The 24,962-nt window shown below is 35.2% G+C and overlaps 3 protein-coding genes across 10 annotated transcripts in view; all 3 read left to right on the top strand.

Annotated features, from left to right (window-relative positions):
- Positions 1-11,498, top strand: part of LOC126629232 (silicon efflux transporter LSI2-like) — a 74,466-nt gene extending 62,968 nt beyond the window's left edge. Inside the window, exons 1-5 of one of the 5 annotated variants that reach the window (XM_050299194.1) lie at positions 7,224-7,365; positions 7,494-7,683; positions 9,523-10,693; positions 10,774-10,963; positions 11,073-11,498. In XM_050299194.1, the coding sequence (XP_050155151.1) occupies positions 9,554-10,693; positions 10,774-10,963; positions 11,073-11,335 (1,593 nt within the window). In that variant the 5' untranslated portion in view covers positions 7,224-7,365; positions 7,494-7,683; positions 9,523-9,553 and the 3' untranslated portion in view covers positions 11,336-11,498. Of the gene's footprint in view, positions 1-7,218; positions 7,366-7,493; positions 7,684-9,392; positions 10,694-10,773; positions 10,964-11,072 lie in introns of those variants that run through there. The other 4 variants (XM_050299192.1, XM_050299195.1, XM_050299193.1 and 1 more) reach the window with 4 other exon arrangements.
- On the top strand, positions 405-2,703 carry LOC126629244 (uncharacterized). Of its 2 annotated transcripts, none has more exons than XM_050299215.1 (3): positions 405-846; positions 1,418-1,489; positions 2,362-2,703. In XM_050299215.1, exons 1-3 carry the CDS (start codon positions 722-724, stop codon positions 2,519-2,521), a joined length of 357 nt encoding a protein of 118 aa, XP_050155172.1. In that variant the 5' UTR covers positions 405-721; the 3' UTR covers positions 2,522-2,703. The 2 variants fall into 2 exon arrangements, 1 of the variants encoding a protein (XP_050155172.1); XR_007625689.1 differs by having other exon boundaries at positions 780-846; positions 2,278-2,459.
- On the top strand, positions 7,291-24,942 carry LOC126629226 (mitogen-activated protein kinase kinase kinase YODA-like). Of its 3 annotated transcripts, XM_050299187.1 has the most exons (13): positions 18,594-18,868; positions 19,236-19,320; positions 19,564-20,270; positions 20,406-21,143; positions 21,428-21,515; positions 21,613-21,675; positions 21,950-22,110; positions 22,220-22,295; positions 22,385-22,444; positions 22,535-22,642; positions 22,807-23,046; positions 23,426-23,517; positions 23,677-24,942. In XM_050299187.1, exons 3-13 carry the CDS (start codon positions 19,702-19,704, stop codon positions 24,194-24,196), a joined length of 2,715 nt encoding a protein of 904 aa, XP_050155144.1. In that variant the 5' UTR covers positions 18,594-18,868; positions 19,236-19,320; positions 19,564-19,701; the 3' UTR covers positions 24,197-24,942. The 3 variants fall into 3 exon arrangements, with proteins under 3 accessions (XP_050155143.1, XP_050155144.1, XP_050155142.1); XM_050299186.1 differs by lacking the exons at positions 18,594-18,868; positions 19,236-19,320 and adding an exon at positions 7,291-7,365; XM_050299185.1 differs by lacking the exon at positions 19,236-19,320.
- The last annotated feature ends 20 nt before the right edge of the window (positions 24,943-24,962 follow it).

Raw genomic sequence — 24,962 nt, 5'->3', positions numbered from 1 at the left:
CCTGAGAGGCTCTGAATCTCTCTCCCTCACAAACAAAGAAATACATAATCAGTGTGGACGTAGCCCAAACCTTGGGGTGAACCACGATACATCTTGTGTTATTTACATTTCATGCAGATTCATGGTCGGATTTACGTTGTTCCAAGACCTCCGGTTTTGTGTATCAACACAAGTGAAGAGAAATATCACTAGAACGTAGTACTAAGTGGGATTTTACTATAGGCTCAAAGCCAACATGGTTCTTGAGATTTGCATAATCAATAGAAATGGTCAATTTTAAAAGTTTTGTAACTTAATCGTTTCTTAACCAAATTCGACCCATAATATATTAAAATGAAGATAGTTAAGTGTAGAACAAGATTATACCTATTTGGAAGCCCAATTGTTGCCATAGATGGCCGGAATATAGCCTGAAAGTTGACTGGTCCGTGGGAAAACTGGAAAACTCGCCGGAAACTGGGTAAACTTTAAACGTTCATAACTTCTTCAATACTCAACGAAATCGAGTGATTCAAAAACGAAAATCATACTTCTTGACAAGACGAAGAGCATGGTACCTTTCTCTATGGCTAACTCGTGGTGATTTGGCCGAAAAACGACTCGAAAGTGGCTAATAGTTTGTTTTAGACAGTGAATTTGTGGCTTATGTTGCTTTTAGTTTGTTATTACGTTATGTTTATTTTTTGGCTTAATTTAAATGTTTGGGAACTTGTGGTTCTGAATGAAAATGTGGGTTTGTGGTATTTTAGCTCAAAGTCTCTTATTTTGCAAGCTCTGGTTTCAAATGCAATCTCTGGTTTTTGAAGATAGTATAAAGGTGGGCAAAGGAGAAGGGCAATTGAAAAGGTTACATAGCTTGCTTAATGATACTCAATGAATCTTGCAGCTGCAACTTTCTTTCTTACATATATATATATATGTACACACACATACATATATCTATTAAAATTGGTGTGATGTTTAGAGAGGCTAAGGATTGATTTGTGAACTGAATTTGTTGTGATGTTTAGATAGGCTAAGTATACATTATATATTTCTATTAAAATTGGTTTTGTGGAGCTATTAGAGCTTGCGTATTAGGTGTTTGTGAAAATTCCACATGGAGTTAGCCTCTAACTTTAAATCTGTAACATACATATCAAATTCTCAAAATATCAGATATCTTTATCCCTTTCAGGTAGTTGCATATATTAATGCGTATTAACTATTAATTATAGATTATGGCCCTGCTTTGGAACTAATGTATATGTCTTTCTTTTTCATAAGTTGGTAGTATTCTCTTGTACTATGTCAAACGAAATTGAATCCCCATCCTCAAATTTTAAGTTATTAAGAGATATAAAATAATTTATGTAAGCAGCCCAACAAGAGGCAATGGAATGACAGGATGCTTAATATACCTATTTATGATTGTTAGATCGAAGAAGGAAGTTCAATTTATCAAGATCAAGTTTTGGAGTAGCAGACACCACGTCACCTTCGATTTGAGGTATGGAAATCTCGAACTTGGAATATGGCTGCTTTCATATTGTGTTTTTCTTTGAATGCCTTGGATTGTATGTATGAAATCAAAACTGAAATGATGTTGCAAGTTACCGTACTTTAAGAACAATGTAGTCGTGTTAAAAGTTTTCCCAATATGGCTTTGGTTCAAGTTAGCTGGTAGCAGTGTAGTTATATAAAATTAGTAATAGTGGACCATGGTTCCTTTGGATCTTACATTGCTTGGGAATTGAAGTTAAGTTTGGTTGGCAGCTTTGATTGCCCTGGTAATGCTGCAGTTGACCGTTACTCACAACTGACTCCCAGCTGCATTTATAATCATTCAGGATCGATGAAAATATTCGTTGGGTTTCAATTAATTTTCCCATGACTTGGTCATGCTTCCATTCGTGACTGATATGATTGTGGATTTTTTATAGTAATAGTACAATCAGGTTTTGTTCTGAAATGGGAAGTAAGACTCATGACTCATGACAGTATATCGCCTATGTTTACCCAAAGGGTTGCCGATGTTAATATATATGCCTTCATTTTGGTTCTACGTTAAAGTTCAGGATTGGCTTCACTGGCCTTTCCTTACTATTTGATCTGCTTTACCATCAATTTTGATCACAGTTTTCATATTTTATAATTGGTGTGTAACTTGTGTCTTATGCATCAAATACCATTGGTGTTTACAATTACTGGAATATTATACTTTAGCATTAACATTCATAAGTGAATGTAGCTTTTAGCTTTGTTTTAATTTTGATGTTTCTGTTTACATTGTTCTAGTACGTGTCTGAGAGATGTCAAACAAGGACTTTGAAAATTACCTTGATGATAAAGCTAATTGGCCAAAACCAATTTGAATGTTAGAATGCAATCAAGGAATGATACTTTGTTTCAACAATTTGAAGACAATGATGTTGATGTGGTAGATGAAGAAAGCTTGGGGGCGAATCAAGAAGGGGAAAACATGCATTTGAATTACGACAATGTTATGAATGATGTTAGAGACCACATAGCCGGATTTTGATTATTGAGCATATATGTGTTGTATTAGCACATGGATATCAAAATAGTATGTCTAAGGTTTAATTTCATATGTTTTGAATATCTCAAAATAAATAAATAATTGAAAAAAAAAAAAAACTTTTTTCAAGAGTTAAACCAAACAAGTTTTCAAATTTTTAGATTCAAAAATAGTTTTTAAGTTCAATGCCAAACACGTTTTTGAAACCTTAAAAAAAACTGTTTCTAAGAGATGTTCTTAAAAGTTAGTTTTAAGAACAATTCAAGTTTTTTAGTAGGATACTAAACAGGTTTTTAGTAGTTCGAAAGAGATTTATAACAAGACATAAAGCGCAACTTTTGTCCAAATTCTAGACATCCCACTAACCCAGAAAAATACAAAATGACAACTAGCTACTCCAACGTGATCAACACATTTGCTTCATTTTTCACGTTGGTGGGTTATCCTGAGCCCCTCAAATAATTAACAAATCATCCAAACATGTTTTATGTTGGTGGGTTATCATGAACTTCTCAATAATTAATAAATAAACCAGCATGCTTTCACAGTGTATCTACACTACTTGGTTCCAGGAAGTGATAAAACTGAAAGTTGAACAATGTTTTTACTCCCACTATGTCGTTAACTTTTAGCCCTCAAGTCTTAATTAAGTTTTTTTTTATTGTTGTTATTAAGTTTTGTCTGCATTAAAACAAAGTCACCACCTCCCACTACATCATTAACTTTTGACACCTACAGTTATTTTGAATTAATAGCACATAATAAAGCTACTTTAATTTTCTTCTTTGGAATTACTTTAATGATGCAGGCATCCTTGGTATTTTCTTCTCTGGGATTACTCTAAGGGAACTTAACAAAAAGTTTTCGCTACAGTTTATTTTAACGAAAAATCATATTTTTACACTAAAAAATCAATTATGGTACTATTCATTTTACCCTTTATTTTGTCCTTATCGTTAAAACTCAAAGTTTTCAAACTTTTTTCATTAGTTTTTCTGTACTTTAATTATGCAGGCATCCTTGCATTGCCTTAAAAATGCATGCAATCTCGGACACGTAACAAAGCTGCTCACTTTGATGAGCAATTTTCCCTAAAAAAAATTGAGTGCATCACAGTCACAGATCATGGCCCATAAATTATGAAAATAGTTACGAAAAACTACAAAAGCAAGTGCCCCTTAGTTTACGTGAACAAAAGTATAAAATTATGTGAAAAAGTTTAAAAGTGTGTAAAAAAGAAGTCTAAAGATGTATGTAAAAGTTTAAATGTGTGTGTAAAAGTCTAAAGCTATGTGAAAGTAAAGACTTTTGAACACCTATGTTTTATGTTGTCGTGTAAAATCTCTATAAAAGAGATGTCGATGTACGTACAATGTTATCATCTGTTGTTCGAACTAGAACAATGCTTCTCCATATTTTTTGCATGTGAATAGGCCATTGTAAGATCAGTTCCCCAATTTTTACACAAAAGGACAATCTAATGTTTTCAAATCTTTTATCTGGAACTACTAATATGAATCAAGAACTAGGATGACTGCCAAGGGTGAATATCATTTATAACCATTTGTGTATGTCAATGACAAAGTGTTTGCTAATGTTTTTTTTTGTATAAAATGTATAAATCTAGACACTGGCCTATAAAAAATATTCGCTACATTATCTATACAGCCTTCATTATCTGTGTAAATAGTATTAGTTTGGATTTCTATGCATTTATATTTTGGGAGTTATAAATTTTTAGAACATGTTCTATAGTTGGATTTTCACTCTCGCAACAACATGCGGGCATAGTTTTCTAGTATTATGGCATGTTTACGTAAAGGTAATCGGAATAAGAAAACAAAATTGAATTCCAAATACGGGATACTCCAATATTTATTGAATATTGGAGAATAAAAAAATAGTGGGACCTACACTGTAACATCCCACATCGTCCATGGGAGTGATCCTTAAATGTATATTCTCATCCTTACCTAGCACGAGGCTTTTTGGGAGCTCACTGACTTCGGGTTCCTTAGGAACTCCGAAGTTAAGCGAGAAGGAGGCCAGAGCACTCCCATGATGGGTGACCCACTGGGAAGTTGCTTGTGAGTTCCAAAAAACAAAACCGTGAGGGAATGGTAAGCCCAAAGCGAACAATATCGTGCTACGGTAGTGGAGCAAGCCCGGGATGTGGTGGACCCGGGCCGGGATGTGACATACACAGATTTTATAATCCACCTCTAAAATTTGGAGGAATTGGATTCCCCATCAATCAATAGGATGGTTCAATTCATTGTATTCTGATTGCACAAATTAAGAAGTGTTAATATTTGGTTCCAACCAATGTCTAAAATATCAATGATATCGGAAATATCGGTAGTCTAAAAACACAGAAATTTCGTTGGAAATATCGGGATATTATCGATATCGATAAAAATTGAATAAAAACCACGGAAATTGTAAGAAAAACTTGGAAATTTTTATTGAAACTTTGCAGGATGTTTATTTAGTCAATTATCTATTAGTTTATCACAAAAAAAAATGGAAGGAAATGCATTGCATGATGGATTTAACTGATTTAAGTTGATTATATATCGAGCTGGCAAACATTGTGAGTGTAGAAAATATGTAGTAATTAATGAAAGAAGTTTAAACACATCATAATTATTTATATATAATGAATTAGTACAATATTTTACACTTTATACATTGCATAAGATACATGAGTGACTTAGTACCATATAGAGTTCCTATCAAGGTCTAAAATATCGATGATATCGGAAATATCGGTAGTCCAAAAACACGAAAATTTCGATGAAAATATTGGGATAATATCGATATTTTAGACTTTGGTTCAAACAAAATGATGGTATGATATGATGACAAACCCTAGCTCATTTTGTTCTACTGCCATTATGCCATACCCAAACAATGACTTCAATGAGTAGACACCAACAAACAAAAAAGTTGTACGAATTAGAGTTACCACTTAATAAAATCTATTAACATTGTGTAATTTAAACCCACATACCGCGTATATCGTATCTATTAGATTGGCCAAGTTGTTCTTGTTTTTAGCTTTCGAGTACTTTTGGTTTGATGAGCTTTCTAATTTAAATTCAAGATACCATTTTTGAAAATTGTGTAGATAATGAATATCACATTTATGAGAGGAGAGATCTTGCGTGTATTTATAAGTAGTTGGGTTACTCCCCATATTGTCAATTGATTTTATGATGGAACTCTATCTTCTTCATGGTATTAGAGCCAAGTTGTCTCACGTGTGAAGCTTATCGGCCAAACGTGTTTCACGTCACTCGATTTGTATTGTTCATATGTTTGACTTGAAAATTCGTCACACGTGAAAGTGTGTGTTGAGAATGAGTCACACCCTTGTATACGCTTATAAGTAGTTAGACTACTTCTTATATTGTCAATTGGTTTTATGATGAAACCCAGCTTCTTCAATTTATACATATTCTTGACGTTTTATTAAAATCATTGTCAATTAGATGGCATAAGTATGCTTTATGATGAATAAAAAAAGGGGAGATACGGCACTACTTTATAATTAAAAGTTGGGTATCAATCAAGTTGTATTTTCTTTGTTTCTTAGGCACATATAATCAGGTTGTGCCTAGGCTACTCAATTTACCTTTTCTACAATATTTTGATAAAACATACAAATGTTTTTTAATTTTACACTGACAGTTATATACTGTCACATAGTAATTTTAATTCACGTATTATAATATAAATATAAAAAATATAATATCACATAAAATATCGTGTAAATTTAGAATATAATTTATTATATATATATATATATTATAAATGAGGGAAACAAATCAATATTATAACATGATGATATGACAGTCACACTAATAAATTTCACCATTGCTACATTTTTTTATTAAAACAATTAGTGGATATAGGAAATTATGCCCTTGAGCAATTATAATGCCCTTTAGTGGACACTCGTAAAATATAGAGAGTAAAATGAAATTTGGTGAAGAGTATTTGTATTATAGCTAAAAATACGCTAAAATTAATTAAAAGTAATGTTTTTTTCATCAGTATTAGTACTAACTTTTTTTTTTTATACTATTCGATAACAAAACTGTAAGATCCCACATCATATAAGGGAGTGAATCTTTAGCCTTATATGTACATTCTCACCTCCATTTAGCACGAGACATTTTGGGAGCTCACTGGCTTCGGGTTCTATCAAAACTCTGAAGTTAAGCGAGTTCGCACGAGAGTAATCCCATGATGTGTGACCCACTTCCCAGAAACAAAACTGCGAGGGCGTGGTCGGGTTCTAAAGCAGACAATATTGTGCTACGGTGAAGTCGAGCCGGAATGTAGTGGGGGGTCCGGACCAGGATGTAACAAAAAACGATCTCAATTTTTTTTGAATTTTTACATAAAAAATCTGTGTATAATAATTTATAATACGAATAAATCTGATCATAAACGTAAATTTCGTTATCTGATCATAAGATGTCGAGAGAAAGAATTACTTTCATCAACAATTCGTATTTTAAAAGTTATAAAAATGAAAACTCAGCAGCTCCAGACAACTCATTAATGTCTTTTGAGCTCAGAATAGAATACTGTCTCTCTCTCTCTCTCTCCCTCTCTCCCTCTCTATAAAAGCCACGATTCTCTTCTTCCTTTCAATGGAAACAAACTACATAAAATTCCTCATAATCCAATCCCCTTTACGTCCTTCATTTCCAGGGATTTTGTTCTTCCGAACTATTTCACTGAGCAATCAGAAGAAGCCCCTCAAATTATCGTCGAGATTCGTGCCAGATTCCAAGTGGGTTCAGCTCGGATTTTGCAGCTCCTGAAAATTTACAGTGAGTATCGTTTTGTCTGTTATCCAAGTTTAGTAAATTACTGAGTTTTTTGAGTTAATTTAGTTGTCTGTGGATTATGTGTGAGTGTTTAAGTTTGCAAGTATATCTGTGTTGCGAGTTTGTGGCAGTGAGCAATTTGGGATCGAAACTTTTTGTTTGGTTACCGAGAAAATTGGAGAAAGAAAATGAAGGGGAAGATTTGAACGTTGTTGTTACCGTTATTTTTGGTTCTGGGTATTGAAAATTGGAGGCAATACGTCCGTTGTGCTCGTTGAAATCAGAGTCTTTGTGTTGTTTTACATGACCCAACTTATTAAGGTTTGGATTTGAAATTATGGGTTTCGTTTGCAATTTGCTGCTTTTCTCAGGAACCAAACAAAGATTAAGGCTTGGGGATTGGAAAGAAGTGGGTGTGAGCTAATTTAACTTAGCCTTATAAAGTGTGAAAACCTTTTAGGAACAAAGCCTTATAAAAATATCAAACACATTAAAAATGATTATATAACGGACAAAGCCTTATAAAGAACCAGGATCCTCTCCTGAGCAATTCCTAGGGACCCCGCAATCTTGCCCGTTTATTTTATATCGTGCGGTTAGTTTTCGTTAGGTACTATTCATATTTGAATTTTAAAATTTAAATTTTAAATGATTTCTTACCGCACGATATACAATGAACGAACAAGATTGCGGGATTCTTAGGATCCCTAGGGAATTGCTCAGGAGAGGATCCTGGTTCCCTTATAAAAATATCAAACACATTAAGAAAGATTATATAATCATTTAAATAATCTGAAGTGTGAAAGAACTAGACTTGACATTCGTGTCGTGTTTCTCGTGTTCGTGTCGTTTTCGTGTCATACCCGATATCTTAACGGGTCGTGTCGTATAATACCGTTAAAGTAAACAGGTAATATATCCCGACCCGAAATCAACCAGTTAATATTATCAGGTAATATGACTCGACCCGTTACTTGTTAAGAAAATATTTTTTAAATCAATAAAAATGAAAATGAAAAACATAATTTGACCAAAAAAAATGGAAAACATAATATCAAATTAGTATATACATACTAAATTTCGAAGTTGACCCATTCATGAAAGTTGTAAAGCTTTTCATTACAAATTATTACATTTTTCACACTTCTACAATAATATTGTTAATTTTATTAATTTTGCACTCAAATAAAAAACATTGTTCATGAGATTTGGAGAGTTTTAAAAATCTAAACGGCCATGTAACCATCATTTAAGCATTGAGCATGCAATTATGAATGTTTATTATGCTTTCACATCTTTCAGACTTATACATTAATGATTATGAATTTTGTTTATTTTGAACTCCTTTCAAAATACTATTCATGAGAGTTTGTGTGGTTTTAAAAATTCAAACGATCATATACCCATCATCAAAGTGCGGAGGATGCGACTACGAGCATTTACATATTTTTTTTCTTATTTTTCGCACATGTAAATTAATTATTATAATTTTTTTAATGTGTTTGGTATTTTTAAATTACTTGATATTTTTATTTTTAATGTGTTTTATGATTTTTAATCTCAATCTTTGCCTATAATATACTATAAAAATAAATAAATAAATAAAACTAAAATTTTAAAATTTATATAGAATAATAATTAATAAACTATATATACATATTCATTATATCTATTGTATTTTATAGTAAGTTTTTTTTAGTAGTTTAAAAAATTAAAATCATCAAAATAACTTTTTTCTTATCGTGTCGAAACAGGTTACCTGCGTGTCACTCTCGTGTAAACTTGTTAAGGACCCATTATTAACGGGTTATTATCGTGTGATCCGATAATAACCCGATTAGTTATCGTGTTGACCCAAAATCCGTTATTACGTGTCGTGTAAGAAATTGTCAGGTCTAGAAAGAACGCAGAAAGAAAACACAGATGTCTCCCAACAGATATAGATTACGGGGATTGGTTTTTGTGTTCAGTCTCTAAGCTGAATCTTTAGCAAAACTAGTTGTGCAACTGGGATTGGTTTTTGTGTTCAGGTCTTTTCGTTTTTGGTCCGTATTGATGCTATGGTTAGCTATCATGAGTAAGATCTTCAGCTTCTTATGATACAAGCGATATTCTACTTTAAACTAATATAGATTACGGGGTTCAAATCTGAGTGCACAGGAGGGAGCACATCCAGTCTTAAGTTGGAAAAATGGCAATGCCTTCTCCAGTCAAAGTGGTTCTTGGCTCGATTGCTTTTGCAGTCTTTTGGGTGTTGGCTGTGTTTCCGGCTATCCCTTTCTTGCCAATCGGTAGGACTGCAGGGTCCCTCCTCGGGGCAATGCTTACGGTTGTTTTCCGAGTCTTAACTCCTGATCAAGCATACGCTGCTATTGATCTCCCAATCATTGGTCTTCTGTTTGGGACAATGGTTGTGAGTATCTATCTCGAAAGAGCAGATATGTTCAAGTATTTGGGCAAGTTGCTCATGTGGAAAACTCAAGGGGCAAAGGACTTGCTCTGTCGAATCTGTTTGATTTCTGCAGTTTCGAGCGCTCTCTTCACCAATGACACCTCTTGCGTGGTTTTGACCGAGTTTGTTTTAGAAGTTGCAGGACAACATAACCTCCCACCTCATCCTTTCCTACTCGCCCTTGCCTCGAGTGCAAACATTGGGTCTGCAGCAACCCCGATTGGCAATCCTCAAAACCTTGTTATAGCTGTTCAGAGTAAGATATCTTTTGGGACATTTGTGATTGGAATTCTCCCTGCGATGCTTGTGGGAGTTTGTGTGAATGCTTTGATTCTTCTATGTATGTTCTGGAGATTGTTGTCTGTCCAGATGGATGAGGAAGATCCAGCTACATTAACACATAGTACATCCTTAAACTCTCAAGAAATGAACTCTAGATTGGAAACCCCGACTGTGCAAAGTTCTCTGAATGTTAATGTGAGCATAGGTAATTTCGAGACTCTTAGAAACCGCTTACCTTCTAGCGAGAATGAAGTAAACAAGGTTCCTAGTGGCGTGATAGAGTCAGCAAGAATTTCAAGTGCATCAAAAGAGGAGACAAATGATTTGTCTTCTCATAAAAGGGACGAAACAATCCCATCAAAAAGGTCTCCATCGAACGATAGACAAACAGATGCATTTCCTACGGAGTCATTGGAAGGGAAGGAACATCTGACCACAAGATGGAAAAGGATATTGTGGAAATCTGGTGTTTACCTTATTACTATAGGAATGCTGATTGCACTGCTTATGGGCCTCAATATGTCGTGGTGTGCGATTACTGCTGCACTTGCTCTGGTTGTTCTTGACTTCACGGATGCCCGTCCAAGCCTAGAAAAGGTAAGTTTCACAAGCACGAAGTTCACTCCGAACGTTAGATTAGATTACAAATGTAACAAGTTTCTTTCTTTCTTTGACAGGTTTCCTATTCACTCTTGATTTTCTTCTGCGGAATGTTTATAACCGTCAATGGATTCAACAAGACCGGCATTCCAAGCGATCTTTGGGACTTCATGGAGCCGCATGCGCAAATTGATCGTGCTAGCGGCATATATGTTCTTGCAGTCACCATACTTGTGCTGTCAAATTTGGCTTCAAATGTACCAACTGGTTTGTATGCTGATATTATTTTCCGTTTGCACTCTATAAGAACCAAAATATTCTCACACTTTCAGCTGCCACTTAACATGCATGTTTTTTTTTCTTTTATGTTGGATAGTTTTGTTGCTTGGAGGGCGGGTGGCAGCGTCGGCGGCCCTAATCTCTGCCGCGGAGGAGAAGAAGGCGTGGCTCCTATTAGCTTGGGTGAGCACCGTGGCCGGAAACCTGTCGCTTTTGGGATCAGCAGCCAACTTGATAGTGTGCGAGCAGGCTCGCCAATCTCCACAACTTGCCTACACATTGTCCTTCTGGAGCCATCTGAAATTTGGAGTCCCCTCCACACTTATAGTCACTGCTATTGGTTTAACACTAATTAGATGAAACATTTGGACAACAAAGAAAGCAAGCATCTTTATATAGTTTTATTTCTACATTTGTATGGAAAAGGTTGCTCCTTTGTGACCGAAAGGTCACGGGTTCGAGCAATGAAAACCACCTCTTTGCAAAGTAAGGGCAAAGATGCGTACGATAGAAGTTCCCCTGATCCTCGCAAAGCACGGAGCCTTATTGGTTACAGTCCTTGGTTTTTTTTTTTTAAACAAACGATATTATTTTCACTAGGGGAGTGAGCTTAGCCTCACAACGAGCTAACAATAAAATGGTTCAAAATTAGCTTATGGTAAGAATCTAACTTAAGACTTCTCATTTATAAGTGAAAATGAATATCATTAGACCGTTGTACTATGTGAAATTTTACTATAATCTGTAGGCCATCAGCCTTTGGGTTCAATTGCTTTTGAAATAGATGGATTATGGGCCTTTTGACCGGAAAAAAAAATAGAGAAGAAAAAATTATGGGCCTGTAGAGTAGTTAGATTTTGGGCCTTACAGGACATATATACTTGATTAGTGGTAAATACATATAGAATCAGTCATGATGACTATTGTAGTGCTAAATTGCTAAAGACCGTTATCAAACTTTTGGGATTGGCTATAATACTTACATATATTTTCATGCAACTATTATTTGACAATTAGATATAATTCAATAGATGTATTTTACCCAATCATCATTTGATCGTCGTGATAGTAATTGTATTAAATACAAGTAAAGTATTAAATCTAAAACTTTTAATAAAAAATAAACTAAAGAAACCCAAAACCAACACTTTTTTGTAGTATGTTATGGTTTATGTTGTAGTTAGTGATTGTGTAAATACTAATAAATTATATTTAAGATTTATGTGTAATCTAGAAGATCTTAGGCTTTCTTTTTTGTAAGACAAGTAAGCTCCTTATGTTTACTATAAATAAATGCACAAGGTAAGGGAAAAAGATACACACAGAATTTTCCTACACCTCTCTTTTCTCTCTACCGTCGCACTCTGTCTCTCTCCTTTAGTTAAATTCGGCCACAACAATTTAGTGTTTTCTGACGTTGCTTTGAGTTCTATTTTTAATTAAAAGTTTGTAACAGTTTTGTGTGTATATTCCTTGAAACATAATGATTTTTAGCTTAAGAAGAATGAGAAGGCTATTTTGTCATGTCTTGGCGGCTATCATAACTTGGAACTTAGAAGCCATTTCAAGTATGATTCAAGTAACATTGATGAATGAGTATCAATGCGTTGAGAAAGTTTTTAGACTATACCCACCTCCCTTGGAGTTCATTTTTTTAGTGTGACGCATTCTGCCATGTAATATTATTTATTTAATAATTTCATCTGCTTATTACTCAACTTCTGCTTACAATTCTTAAAAAATCACGTTTGTCTATATTATAACACATAAATTTATAACAGTACGTGAAAATATAATTATCTAACATTCCGACTTGGCCCCAACATAAAGCAAAAGCCAAATCATTACACAAGAAAAGGATTGTGGGAGCACGACACGTGCGATCCATGGCCCCACAAATTTTAGCCTGAAATAGCTTTGGTGCATCCCCTTGTGTGTAGGTTGGCCATCTTTCACCCCCAACACCAAACTCTTGCCTTACGTTTAGCAAAATAATTGGTACAAAATACAAAAGAAACAGAATTTTCCTCCAATGAAAATCAATTATAAAATAATTAACGAGAACAGGTTAAGTTAGCAAGGATAATTTTTTCATTAATTAAGGCTTAAGTTTGAGTTTCGTTGCAAAAAAATCTCTCTTATAGGCGGTCTGTACAAAAAAAATAAAAAAATAAGTGTAGGTTCTCAAAGATACTTGTAATAAGGTCATTTCCAAGCGAATGAGGGCCAAGGGACTCCTTTTAGCCCTATATCCCTATAACTCTGCAAGAAATTATATTTTAATGAATAGTGTTAGACTATATTTTATACTATCTCCAACCGAGGATGTCAAATGGTCATAGGTCAAACATTGCTCTTTGACAAAAAATCATCTTCAACCAAGGGGGCTAAAGGGCCATATGCCAAACATAATTTATGATTTTAATTGAATTAATACGGTTAATTAAATTAAACTACTATATTAAAATAAGGTTTTCGGACATATTTTGAGTGTCATTTGTTGTCAAATGAATAAGCCTCCGAATTTCTTATCTTTAATTTTTTTTTATAGGATTTCGAGTTATACGTGTCGCTAACATGAATAACTCTCCAAATTTCTTATCTTTATGTAATCTCAATAATTTTTTGGATAGGATTTCGAGTGACACATGTTGTTAAAGTGAGTAACTTTTCAGATTTCTTATCTTTATGTAATCTTAATAATTTTTCATATTGGATTTCTAGTGCCACGTGTCGAGAAGTAATTGGTTGTGCAAATTTTAGATAGGATTCTTATCTACGTGGCACTTCTTATCTTCAGCTTTCAATGTTGTAGAAATGGTGTAGGTATTTATAGGGAAAAAAAATTAGATTTTATTTTTTAAATTCGTCTTAAAAAGAATAATTCAAATTCTAACGGTAACTTGACAGCAGCATGAGGTTAGTTAGCCGCTGCTAGCTGGTGTCATGCTAACACCAGGTAACCGTTAACATTCAAATGGGTTGAGCTGGAAGGCTGGCAAAATGTCAAGCTTGACATTCTGGTGCTGGAGGGCTGGCTGGTTGGTTAGAAATGGCCAACCTGTTGGTCTGATTTGAGGGTTTGGACTCGGTGGGGCCCATAAGCCCTTTGGCCTAGCCCTCGGTTGAAGACGATTTTCGTGTCATTCCGAGCAATTTTTAGCCCTATAACCTTTTAACTGAGTTGGTTGGAGATGGCCTAATGCTTTGACTCTGAGATGGGGGAGCGTCCTCTGCCCCTAAGCTTTTAAATACCAAATAAAATCAATCCTAATTCCTAAGAAATTAATTTAGTATTTTTTTCCATAATAATATTATATTAATTCCTTAATTCCTGTACCATGTTTTCGGTGAATAAGACTACCAAAGTGCGACATATGCGACCGGATCTCTCCACCTCAAACTGTGACTAAAAATGCAGTGTGAAAACAAAAACAAAACGTCATATATTCATCCTAAGATTATCACGAATTAAGAAAACAAACAAACAAGGAGACGGCCCGCATGTATCTCGTGTGCGAAGTCAGCTACGACGAAAGATTCACAAACTTTCACAATCACAATTTGAAGCTTGAAATTTTTGGAGTGTTTTTGTATCGTAGGCGGCCTCAACTCGAAAAGCAAAGAGTGCATTTCCACATGATGTGTCCAGTGAAAGCTTTCGTGCAACCAATGCATAATCTGAGTAGTGTCATCTTTCTAATGAATGCTAGCCGCATATTTAAACAGTGAACTATCTGTTAAAAAAAAAACTCATTTGATACGTCTTATTTGCATGGAGAAGTATTGATCTCTTTACATGAGGAGAGATTTTATCGCATGTTGTTAAGGGACCGCTATATGCTCACACACCAACCATTTTCTGCACAACAACGAGAAGTGTATGAAACTCAAGGAGACCACCACAAACATCCAGTCATTGACGGCCACGATGGAGGACAATGGTTCGTTTACATGCTCAAAATTTTATTTGGAGAACAAGTGGTGGCAAAATACGGTTATCCACCTCTTTCGGATCCAGAGAGGCCATGTGGAATTTCACCCTGCCCGCAACCACAGTCAAGTAGACTCGCTAACTCATAGCATCGAATTTTGAACCTCTCACAATTTTTTGTTTATTGGGGGGACCTCCCACATGCTCGAAATTCCATTTTAGTTAGATATTCAGAAAAAAAAAATATTAATATGAAATTTAAAATAGGGAGTTTTAACAAAACACTCATGGTACTGTTCACTTTTAACGAAAAACTACATTTTTACCTTTAACTGGTACTATTCACTATACATTTAAAAATGATTTTTCGTTAAAAGAGAAGTTTTTTTGGACTTTTCGTTAGTTTTTCTTTCTTTTAATAGGGTAAAAACTATTTGACTTTCTATAGCAAACAAAAAAGAAGAACAAATATTTAAAAACTCAATATGTACTTTGATGGGTACTAAATTTTGTGAAGAAGAGGCACATTACCATTTACTACCAAAATTCTCCTATATTACGGTGTATCTTAAGTGTCATAATTTTTTGCCTTAGATCTTCGTCATAAATTTTTTATCAATGATTTAATAGCTAATATTCTCAGTGTATTGAATACCACATATCATACTCAAAATACCCTCATGTACCTCTTTTTATAATAATTTTTCAAAGTACCGATAACAACTTCCTCAATGATCTTATCCTATAATGAATCAAAGATCATTATGTAAATATTATGCTACGTTTACGTAAAGGTAATCGAAAAAAAAAAAACAAAATTGAATTCCGAATACGGAATACTTTAATGTTTACTGAATATTGGATAATAACAAAAATAGTGGGACCCACACTGATTTTTAGAGGAGGAATTGGATTCCCCATCAATCAATAGGATGGTTCAATTCATTTTGTTCTGATTGCACATATTAAGAAGTGTTAATATTTGGTTCCAACAAAATGATGGTATGATATGATGACAAACCCTAGCTCATTTTGTTCTGCTGCCATTTTGCCATACCCAAACAATGATTTAAATGAGTAGACACCAACAAACAAAAAAGTTTGTACAAAACAAAATTACCACTTAACAAAATCTATAATTAACATTGTGTAATTTAAACTCACATACCGTCAATGCCGTGTCTATTAGATTGACCAAGTTGTCCTTATTTTTTTTGGAGTTTTAACGAAAAGTCCGCGATACTATTCACTTTAATAAAAAAACCATATTTTTACACTAAAAAGTCAAACCTGGTACTATTTACTTTACCCTTTATTTTGTCCTTATTGTTAAAACTCAAAGTTTTCAAGCCATTTTCATTAGTTTTCCTTATTTTTTTTGCTTTCAAGTATTTTTGGTTTGAAAAGCTTTTTGATTTAAATTCAGATACCCCTTTTGAAATTTGTGTTGATAATGAATCTCACATTAATGGAATGAGAGACCTTACGTGTACTTATAAGTAGTTGAGTTACTCCTCATACTGCCAATTGATTTTATAATGAAATTCTATCTTCTTTATGGTACTAGAGTCAGGTTGTCTTGCTTGTGAAGCTTAACGGCTACACGTATTCCACATCACCCGATTTGTGTTGTCCACGTGTTTAGCTAGACTACTTTTCATATTGTCAATTAGTCTTATGATGAACCCCTAACTTCTATTAGTTTATACATATTCTTAACGTTTTAATAAAATCATTTTCATCTCATTAAAAAATAAAAACATTATGTATTTCACTAAGTAAGGTTAGTTGATCTTATTACTTGTGAGTTTGTAACATGCTAATTTGAATTAGATGGCATGAGTATGCTTTATGATGAATAAAAAAAGGGAAGATACGGCACTACTTTATAATTAAAAGTTGGGTATCAATCAAGTTGTCTGTTCTTTGTTTTTTAGGCACATATAATCAAGTTGTCCCTAGACTACTCAATTTACCTTTTCTACAATATTTTCATAAAACATACAAATGTTTTTATGTTTTAGAATTTTATAGTGACAATCGCATACTATCACAAAGTAATTTTAATTAACGTATTATAATATGAATATAAAAAAAATATGATATCATATAAAACATCGTATGATTTTATGATATAATTCATTAAAAATATGAATATTATAACAGAATGAAACAAATCAATAATATAACGTGATGACATGACCGCCACATTAAGGGCACGTTTACTAATCCGTAATTAAATTAAGAGAAACTGAATTGAAGAAGAATTAGATTAAGGAGGAATTGGAATGAGGTGTAACCAGAATCAGATTCCTATTAGAGTTGTTTACTAAAACTGTCTGGAATTGGAGTAAAAAAGACATTAATATATATAAACTGTTTACTAATTCTTATGAATCGGAATGAAAACTAATATGATTACTAAAATACTCCTAGTTGAACTAATCTATTTTATATGCTAATTATTTTTAATAAAACTTTTAATCTTTCTTTTTTTTTTGATGAAAAAAGGCCAAAACCCATCATTTTTTTATTTTTAGTAGAGAGAACAAATTTCTTTTTTATTTTTTAGTAAAACTTCTTTATTCTTCATTGTTCCTATTTTTTTTTTTTTTTGTGTGTGACCCTCTCTTCCCCATCTTTCTCCCGACCCTCTCCCTTTCTAAAATTTATCCCATCTTTCTCTGTTGCCTACCTACTGCCGCCCACCCCATTCTAAAATTTCCCCTTTTTTCTCTACTACAGATCAACCCCACCTTTGCGAAGAACCTTTCATGCTCTCTCCTTCCATATCCCAGCCTTGATTACCTACTAAAATTGCAGCAAGGTTCTTCTTGGTCTGTGATTTGATATACTTTTGTGGTTTAATTGTTGTGGAAGATGATGGTGGCTAGGTCTGTGTCCTGGGAAAGGCAAGGGATGTGCGACGGTGGTGAGGGAGAACGAGAGGGATAACATTAGGGACAAGAGCTTGGGTTTCTTTGGAATTTCAACTTTTATGCGAAGGCATAATGGGTATGAAAAATGGATTCTGCATCCCCTCAATCATCCGGAATCCAAATACAATCCAATTATTAGGAGTCCAATTCCTCCACATTTGGGAATAGGATTCCAAAATTTGTGTGGGACCCACTAAATTTTGATTCTCTTAAATTTGGTAAACACTGAAGTATTCCGTAATCGGAATTCAATTCTTTTTCTTGATGCCTATTACCTTTACGTAAATGTGCCCTAATAATCACCATTGCCACATTTTTTTTATTAAAATAATTAGTGGATGTAGGAAATTATGCCTTTGACAATTACAATGGTCTTTAGTTACACTCATAAAATATAGGGGGTAAAATAAGATTCGGTCAAAAGTACATGTATTATAGCTAACAATACACTAAAAATTAATTAAAAGTAATGTTTTTTTATCAGTTAGTTATAGCAAAATAGGTAGATATTCATAATATTTTTATTGGTTCCGATCATTTGTTTTATACAAAAAATAGTCTCATATTTTTCTAAATTTTTACATGAAAAATCTGTATATAATAATTTATAATACGAATAAGTCTGATCATAAACATAAATTTCGTAAATTGATAGTAAGATATCGAGAGAAAGAGTTACTTTCATCACCAGTTTGTATTTTAAAAGTAAAATATAAAAATGAAAACTCAGCAGCTCCAGACAACTTATTAATGTCTTTTGAGCTCAGAATAGAATACTCTTTCTCTCTCTCTCTCTCTCTAAAAGCCACGAATCTCTTCTTCCTTTCAATTGAAACAAGGGAGCTACATCAAATCAAATTCCTCATAATCCAATCCCCTTTACGTCCTTCATTTCCAGGGATTTTGTTCTTCCGAGCTATTTCACTGTGCAATCAGAAGAAGCCCATCAAATTATCGTCGAGATTCGTGCCAGATTCCAAGTGGGTTCAGCTCGGATTTTGCAGCTCCTGAAAATTTACAGTGAGTATTGTTTTGTCTGTTATCCAAGTTTAGTAAATTACTGATTTTTTGAGTTAATTTAATTGTCTGTGGATTCTGTATGAGTGTTTAAGTTTGCAAGTAGATCTGTGTTGCGAGCTTGTGGCAGTGAGCAATTTGGGATCGAAACTTTTTGTTTGGTTCCCGAGAACATTGGGGAAAGAAAATGAAAGGGAAAATTTGAACGTTGTTGTTACCGTTATTTTTGGTTCTGGGTATTGAAAATTGGAGGCAATACGTCCGTTGTGTTCGTTGAAATCAGAGTCTTTGTGTTGTTTTACATGACCCAACTTATCAAGGTTTGGATTTGAAATTATGGGTTTCGTTTGCAATTTGCTGCTTTTCTCAGGAACCAAACAAAGATTAAGGCTTGGGGATTGGAAAGAAGTGGGTGTGAGCTAATTTAACTTAGTGTATGGATATTATATTGCACTGTAAATTTCAATGATCCATATTTGTTGAGTTCACTAAGTGTCGTTTGAAGCCGGGTTTGGGAGTACAGCACGAGTATTTGATATAGTCATACTCCTGTGATCTACCAAATTTTAGACCGCAAGATTTAGGTGCTAGTGGACTTTACTTAATTTTGGTTGTTTTTGTAGCATAGCTTTTGGTCTATTAACTAACATAGAGATCCTTTAAATAGAGTTACTGACATGCAGCCTTTATCCCTGCAGATTTTGATAATTTGCTGAATTAATTGTGAACTCGTGTAACGGATTGGTAACCCATGTAATGGTGTTATACAATTGACTTCTAATGCTAGAAAATGAACTACCTTTAAAGCACTTTCCCTTGGATTTTGAAAACCGTGTATGAGAAATATGCCTTCATGGTGGGGGAAGTCGTCGTCCAAAGAAGCAAAGAAGAAGGCAGGAAAGGAAAGTTTCATTGACTCTTTACATCGGAAATTTAAGTTTTCTTCAGAAAGTAGAGTGAATAATAGATCAGGAGGATCTCGAAGAAATTGCAATGACACAATTTCGGAAAAAGGATGTCAATCCCCTATAGAATCAAGATCTCCTTCACCCTCAAAAAATGTTGCCAGATGTCAAAGTTTTGCTGAAAGGACTAATGCTCAGCCACTTCCACTTCCTGGTCTACATCCTGCTCATGTTGCTCGTACAAATTCTGGAATTAGTATATCAACAAAACCGAGATCAGAAAAAGGCTCTAAGCCATTATCGTTTCTACCTCTCCCGAGACCTGCGTGCATCGGTAGTAGGTCAAATCATACAGACGTAGATGGAGACATGGTCACTGATTCAGTCTCTAGTGAGAGCTCTGTTGATAGTGACGATCCAGCTGACTCATCATGCCATCGTAGCCCTCAGGCAACTGACTATGACAATGGTCCTAGAACGGCTGCTGGCAGCCCTTGCAGGTGAGCTTTCATTTATTGCACATGCCACTATGCTACTAGTATGCATGTTTTTTTAATATGCATGATTGCGCATGATTTATTTGTAATTCTTTTAGCTTGCTCATCCCTGACATTTTTTCTGCAATTTTTATGAAGTGTGATGCTCAAGGATCAGTCATCCACTGTTGCTCCAGTACTCTCAAGAGAGCCAAAAAAATCAGCTAACATTTCTTTCAGTAATCACGTTTCCCCTACATTGCCTAAATGGAGACTTTTAGGCAGCCATGTGCCAAACCTACAGGTTCCTTATAATGGAGCTTTGTGGAGTGCTCCCGACAGCTCATTGTCAAGTCCTTCTAGAAGCCCAGTGAGAGCATTTGGCACTGAGCAAGTCGTGAACTCTGCTTTCTGGGCTGCAAAAACTTATACAGATGTCACTCTACTTGGATCTGGCCACTGCTCCAGTCCAGGTTCGGGTCACAATTCTGGGCATAATTCAATGGGAGGGGATATGTCTGGACCGCTGTTTTGGCAACAAAGCAGGGGTAGCCCTGAGTATTCTCCGGTACCTAGTCCCAGAATGACAAGCCCAGGGCCAGGCTCAAGAATTCAGAGTGGTGCTGTTACGCCTATTCACCCTAGAGCAGGAGGGACTCCCAATGAGACACAGACAAGCTGGGCTGATGATGGGAAACAACAAAGTCACCGTTTACCTCTTCCCCCGACAATTACAATTGCTTCCCCTTTTTCTCATTCAAATTCAGCAGCAACATCTCCTTCTGTGCCACGAAGTCCGGGAAGGGCAGAGAACCCACCAAGCCCTGGTTCACGCTGGAAAAAGGGAAAGCTGCTGGGTAGAGGGACTTTTGGACATGTTTATGTTGGTTTTAATAGGTAGATACTAGATACCCAAATACATTTCTTTTCTCTCTCCTCTCTCTCTCTCTCTCACACAACTAAGCAATCATTTATCTAAGTACTTAGCCGTTAATACTCTAAAGGATATAAAATTCAGGGAGCTAATGCTAATGGAACGTTCTGAATGATATTTGCTTGATGATTTGGCCAAGTGTAGAAAAAAAAAATATCCATTTTATCTCAATAAATTAGTTTTTCTCATAGGTTGCTTGTATGTGAAATTTATGCCCATCTGATTTTTTATTACCAACTTTGTTCAGTGAAAATGGTGAAATGTGTGCGATGAAGGAGGTCACATTATTTTCTGATGATGCAAAGTCAAAGGAAAGCGCTAAGCAATTAAACCAGGTATTTTGTTTTAGGTTTCAAGTTCCTTCCTTGGACAAAAGTTATATGCTTTCCTTCATTTATTTTATTTGACTCTTATGTTGCAACGTTTTGACAGGAAATTGCTTTATTGAGCCGTTTACGGCACCCAAATATTGTGCAATATTATGGGTCTGAATCAGTAAGTCTTTTGTCCATGATATATTATTTTTAGTACACATTTAAATATCGATCTTTCATTTGTCTTTTTTGTCAATATTACATTTCTTAGTTATCACTTATGAGTGAAGCTTAATCTCTACACATTGAGAAGTTGTTAGTTCACTGGTCTATGGAGAAGCTAAGCATCGCACTCTAGATTGGACCCCATAGAGCCACATTTTCTGCAAAATTAACTTTTATTTGAAGATTCAAGCAACCACAGTAATTTATGCTGATATTCATTCCTATAACAGGTTGGTGACCGACTATATATATATTTGGAGTATGTATCTGGTGGCTCCATATATAAACTTCTCCAAGACTATGGGCAATTTGGCGAACTAGCAATTCGTAGTTATACTAAGCAAATCTTGTCGGGGCTGGCATATTTACATGCTAAAAACACTGTTCACAGGTGAAATTCATTATCTATTCTTGATCAAGTAATTTGAAGCATAAATTCAACCGTTGTAATATACTGATCGTGATGTAATTACTAAACATTAAGCATCTTTCATGTTCAGGGATATTAAAGGAGCAAATATACTTGTAGACCCAAATGGACGTGTCAAGTTGGCAGACTTTGGGATGGCCAAGCATGTAGGCGCAGGCATACTTAATCTCGATATGATTAAAGGAGTTTGACATGATATTGCAAACCATAACCCACTATCTTGTGTGCTTTTCAGATCACCGGGCAGTCATGTCCGTTATCATTTAAGGGAAGCCCTTACTGGATGGCACCTGAGGTTAGATTGCTTCTACTTTTTCTATTTTTCTCGTCAATGACATGCTTCTTGATGGGTTTACTTAGGTCTTCATTTTGGTTGCTTGCCCAGGTTATAAAGAACTCAAGCGGTGCCAACCTTGCTGTGGATATATGGAGTCTTGGGTGCACTGTTTTGGAAATGGCTACGACAAAACCACCTTGGAGCCAGTATGAAGGGGTAAGAATATATATCTATTATCTACAAACAAATACTTTTGTACATTTATTTATTTATTGGATGTAGGGCTGGGGGTTATAAGAATTTGAATTTGAGATTGAGATCATTGCGGCTGTTCAAGTATTCTTTACATTGTGTAATATTTTTCTTTTTGTGGTTAAAAGGTTGCTGCCATGTTTAAGATTGGGAATAGCAAAGAACTTCCAGCAATGCCAGATAGCCTCTTGGATGATGGAAAGGATTTCATAAGGCAATGCTTACAGAGAAATCCACTACATCGTCCTACAGCTACCCAGCTTTTGGAGCATCCTTTTGTGAAATATGCTGCGCCTTTGGAAAGATCTATGTTGAGCACTGAGCCTTCTGATCCATCCTCTGGGATTACAAATGGAGTGAAAGCACTGGTATGAATTCCATTTTTACCACAAATGTAAAATTGGTGTCTTACGGTGTTGGTAGTTTTGTGATCATTTTTTCATTTATGTTTGAGCATAGTGCATGCTATCAGGTTCTATATCTGTTATTTCCTAAATGTGTGCTAAGAACTCATGAGTTCACATTACAACCCAACCCAGTCCCAATATGTAGAGAGAATACAGATGTTGAAATCTGTGTTTTAGTGTCTCTATCCGTTGAGGGATTGAAATTCTTTCCTTGTGTTTCATCAAGTATAAAAACATTTATGAATCCTTTATTGGACTTTGATGAAGCAGCTGTTATTTGCACGGGTCCTCTCTTCTTGCCTCTTATTTTCATCTGTTGTGTTTTATTGATCATTGTCAGGGTATTGGGCAAGGAAGGAATTTCTCCAACTTGGATTCAGATAGGCTTGCAATTCATTCATCTAGAGTTTCAAAAACTAATAACCATACCAGGTCTCTCTCTCTCTCTCTCACACACGCACACACATACATTTATGTATATATCCATCTATCTCTATGTTTCTCTCCGGTGATGTGTACGACAACATCTGTGATGATGCATACGACAACATTTTGATAATGAGATTTTGATCTTATTTGCCTGAACTGCAGTGAGATCCATATTCCCAGGAACATATCATGCCCCGTCTCACCCATTGGAAGCCCTCTATTGCACTCAAGGTCACCACCACACCTAAATGGAAGAATGTCACCTTCACCTATATCTAGCCCACATACTACTTCGGGCTCATCCACTCCTCTTACAGGTGGCAGTGGTGCCATTCCATTTATTCACATGAACCAGTCCATCAACTTGCAAGAGGGTTTTGGAGGAATTTCAAAGCCCTCGAATGGTCTTTATGTCAATGGTCCTTCGTCCTATCATGATTCATGTCCTGACATGTTTCGAGGGAAGCAGCCAGGATCTCATATCTTCTCGGAACTGATACCCTGCGAAAATGATGTTCTGGGAAAGCAGTTTGTAAGGCATGCCCACGCAGAGCAGTATGATGGACAATCAGTTTTAGCTGATCGGGTGTCTCGCCAACTCCTTAAGGATCATGTTAAGATGAACCTTAAACTGGATTTAAGTCCCAACTCTCCTTTGCCGAACCGCACAAATGGTGTCTAACTTGTTTTGATGGAACCATCAATCAGTTCAAGCTCCCAAGTTAACCAGACCATTATCAACCATCCATCATGATGAAAGTATATTTTGTACAATAAAAACTCAAAAGTTGAAGAACAGCGGAATAAGGTTGAAGCTCCGGAGAGTTAGTGGCTGGAAGCAGACAACTCTTTTGCATGGCATGGCTTAGTGTTCAGGCTCGTATGAGATGGAACGGATTCCGGAATTATGCATATCAAGCTCACATCCTGACAAATAACATACTCTTGTAGTACATAGATGCGGTTTTGACTTGTAGAACATTGAGTGCTTGACTGATTGGAGCTATGAAATATGCTTGATTTTGGCCGACGAGGATGGCTTCTGATGATCTGATCCATTGCAGTTCCTCTGGTAAGCAAGAAACTCAAGGCAGCAAGAAATGTATATTCTTTGAGATGTTCATATAGAAGGAAAAGAAAAAGCTAAGAGGCAAATACCATTTAGCTTTGGAACAATTTTTTGGGTCTGAAACTGCTGTACAGAAGATGGAGACTATGCCGGGGCCGGACTTGTTAACGAAATAGTCAGTCGGGAGATTTTTGAAGCCTACACGTTCTGTTTTCGGCACTGATTTTTTGTGGGCTCATATGTAACATTGTATAATGCTGTCTTGAACAACCTATTTTGTTGTATCATCGTCATCATGTATGTAGTGTACATCATCACTCAAGTGAAATGAAGAAATCTAACTGCATGCTTCTCTCTTATGCCATTTCTGCCCATTTCT

This window comes from Malus sylvestris, chromosome 7 (assembly GCF_916048215.2).
Source record: "Malus sylvestris chromosome 7, drMalSylv7.2, whole genome shotgun sequence".
Taxonomy (NCBI): domain Eukaryota; kingdom Viridiplantae; phylum Streptophyta; class Magnoliopsida; order Rosales; family Rosaceae; genus Malus; species Malus sylvestris.
This window is presented reverse-complemented; position numbering and strand designations above follow the sequence as displayed.

Coding starts and splice junctions, on each gene's coding strand:
- LOC126629244 (XM_050299215.1), top strand. CDS start 722: ATGAAAATGTGGGTTTGTGGTATTTTAGCTCAAAGTCTCTTATTTTGC. Junction 847..1,417: donor GGAGAAGGGCAATTGAAAAG/GTTACATAGCTT, acceptor TATGATTGTTAG/ATCGAAGAAGGAAGTTCAAT. Junction 1,490..2,361: donor CACGTCACCTTCGATTTGAG/GTATGGAAATCT, acceptor TTTGAATGTTAG/AATGCAATCAAGGAATGATA.
- LOC126629226 (XM_050299186.1), top strand. CDS start 19,702: ATGAGAAATATGCCTTCATGGTGGGGGAAGTCGTCGTCCAAAGAAGCA. Junction 22,643..22,806: donor CTTGGAGCCAGTATGAAGGG/GTAAGAATATAT, acceptor TGTGGTTAAAAG/GTTGCTGCCATGTTTAAGAT. Junction 23,047..23,425: donor CAAATGGAGTGAAAGCACTG/GTATGAATTCCA, acceptor GATCATTGTCAG/GGTATTGGGCAAGGAAGGAA.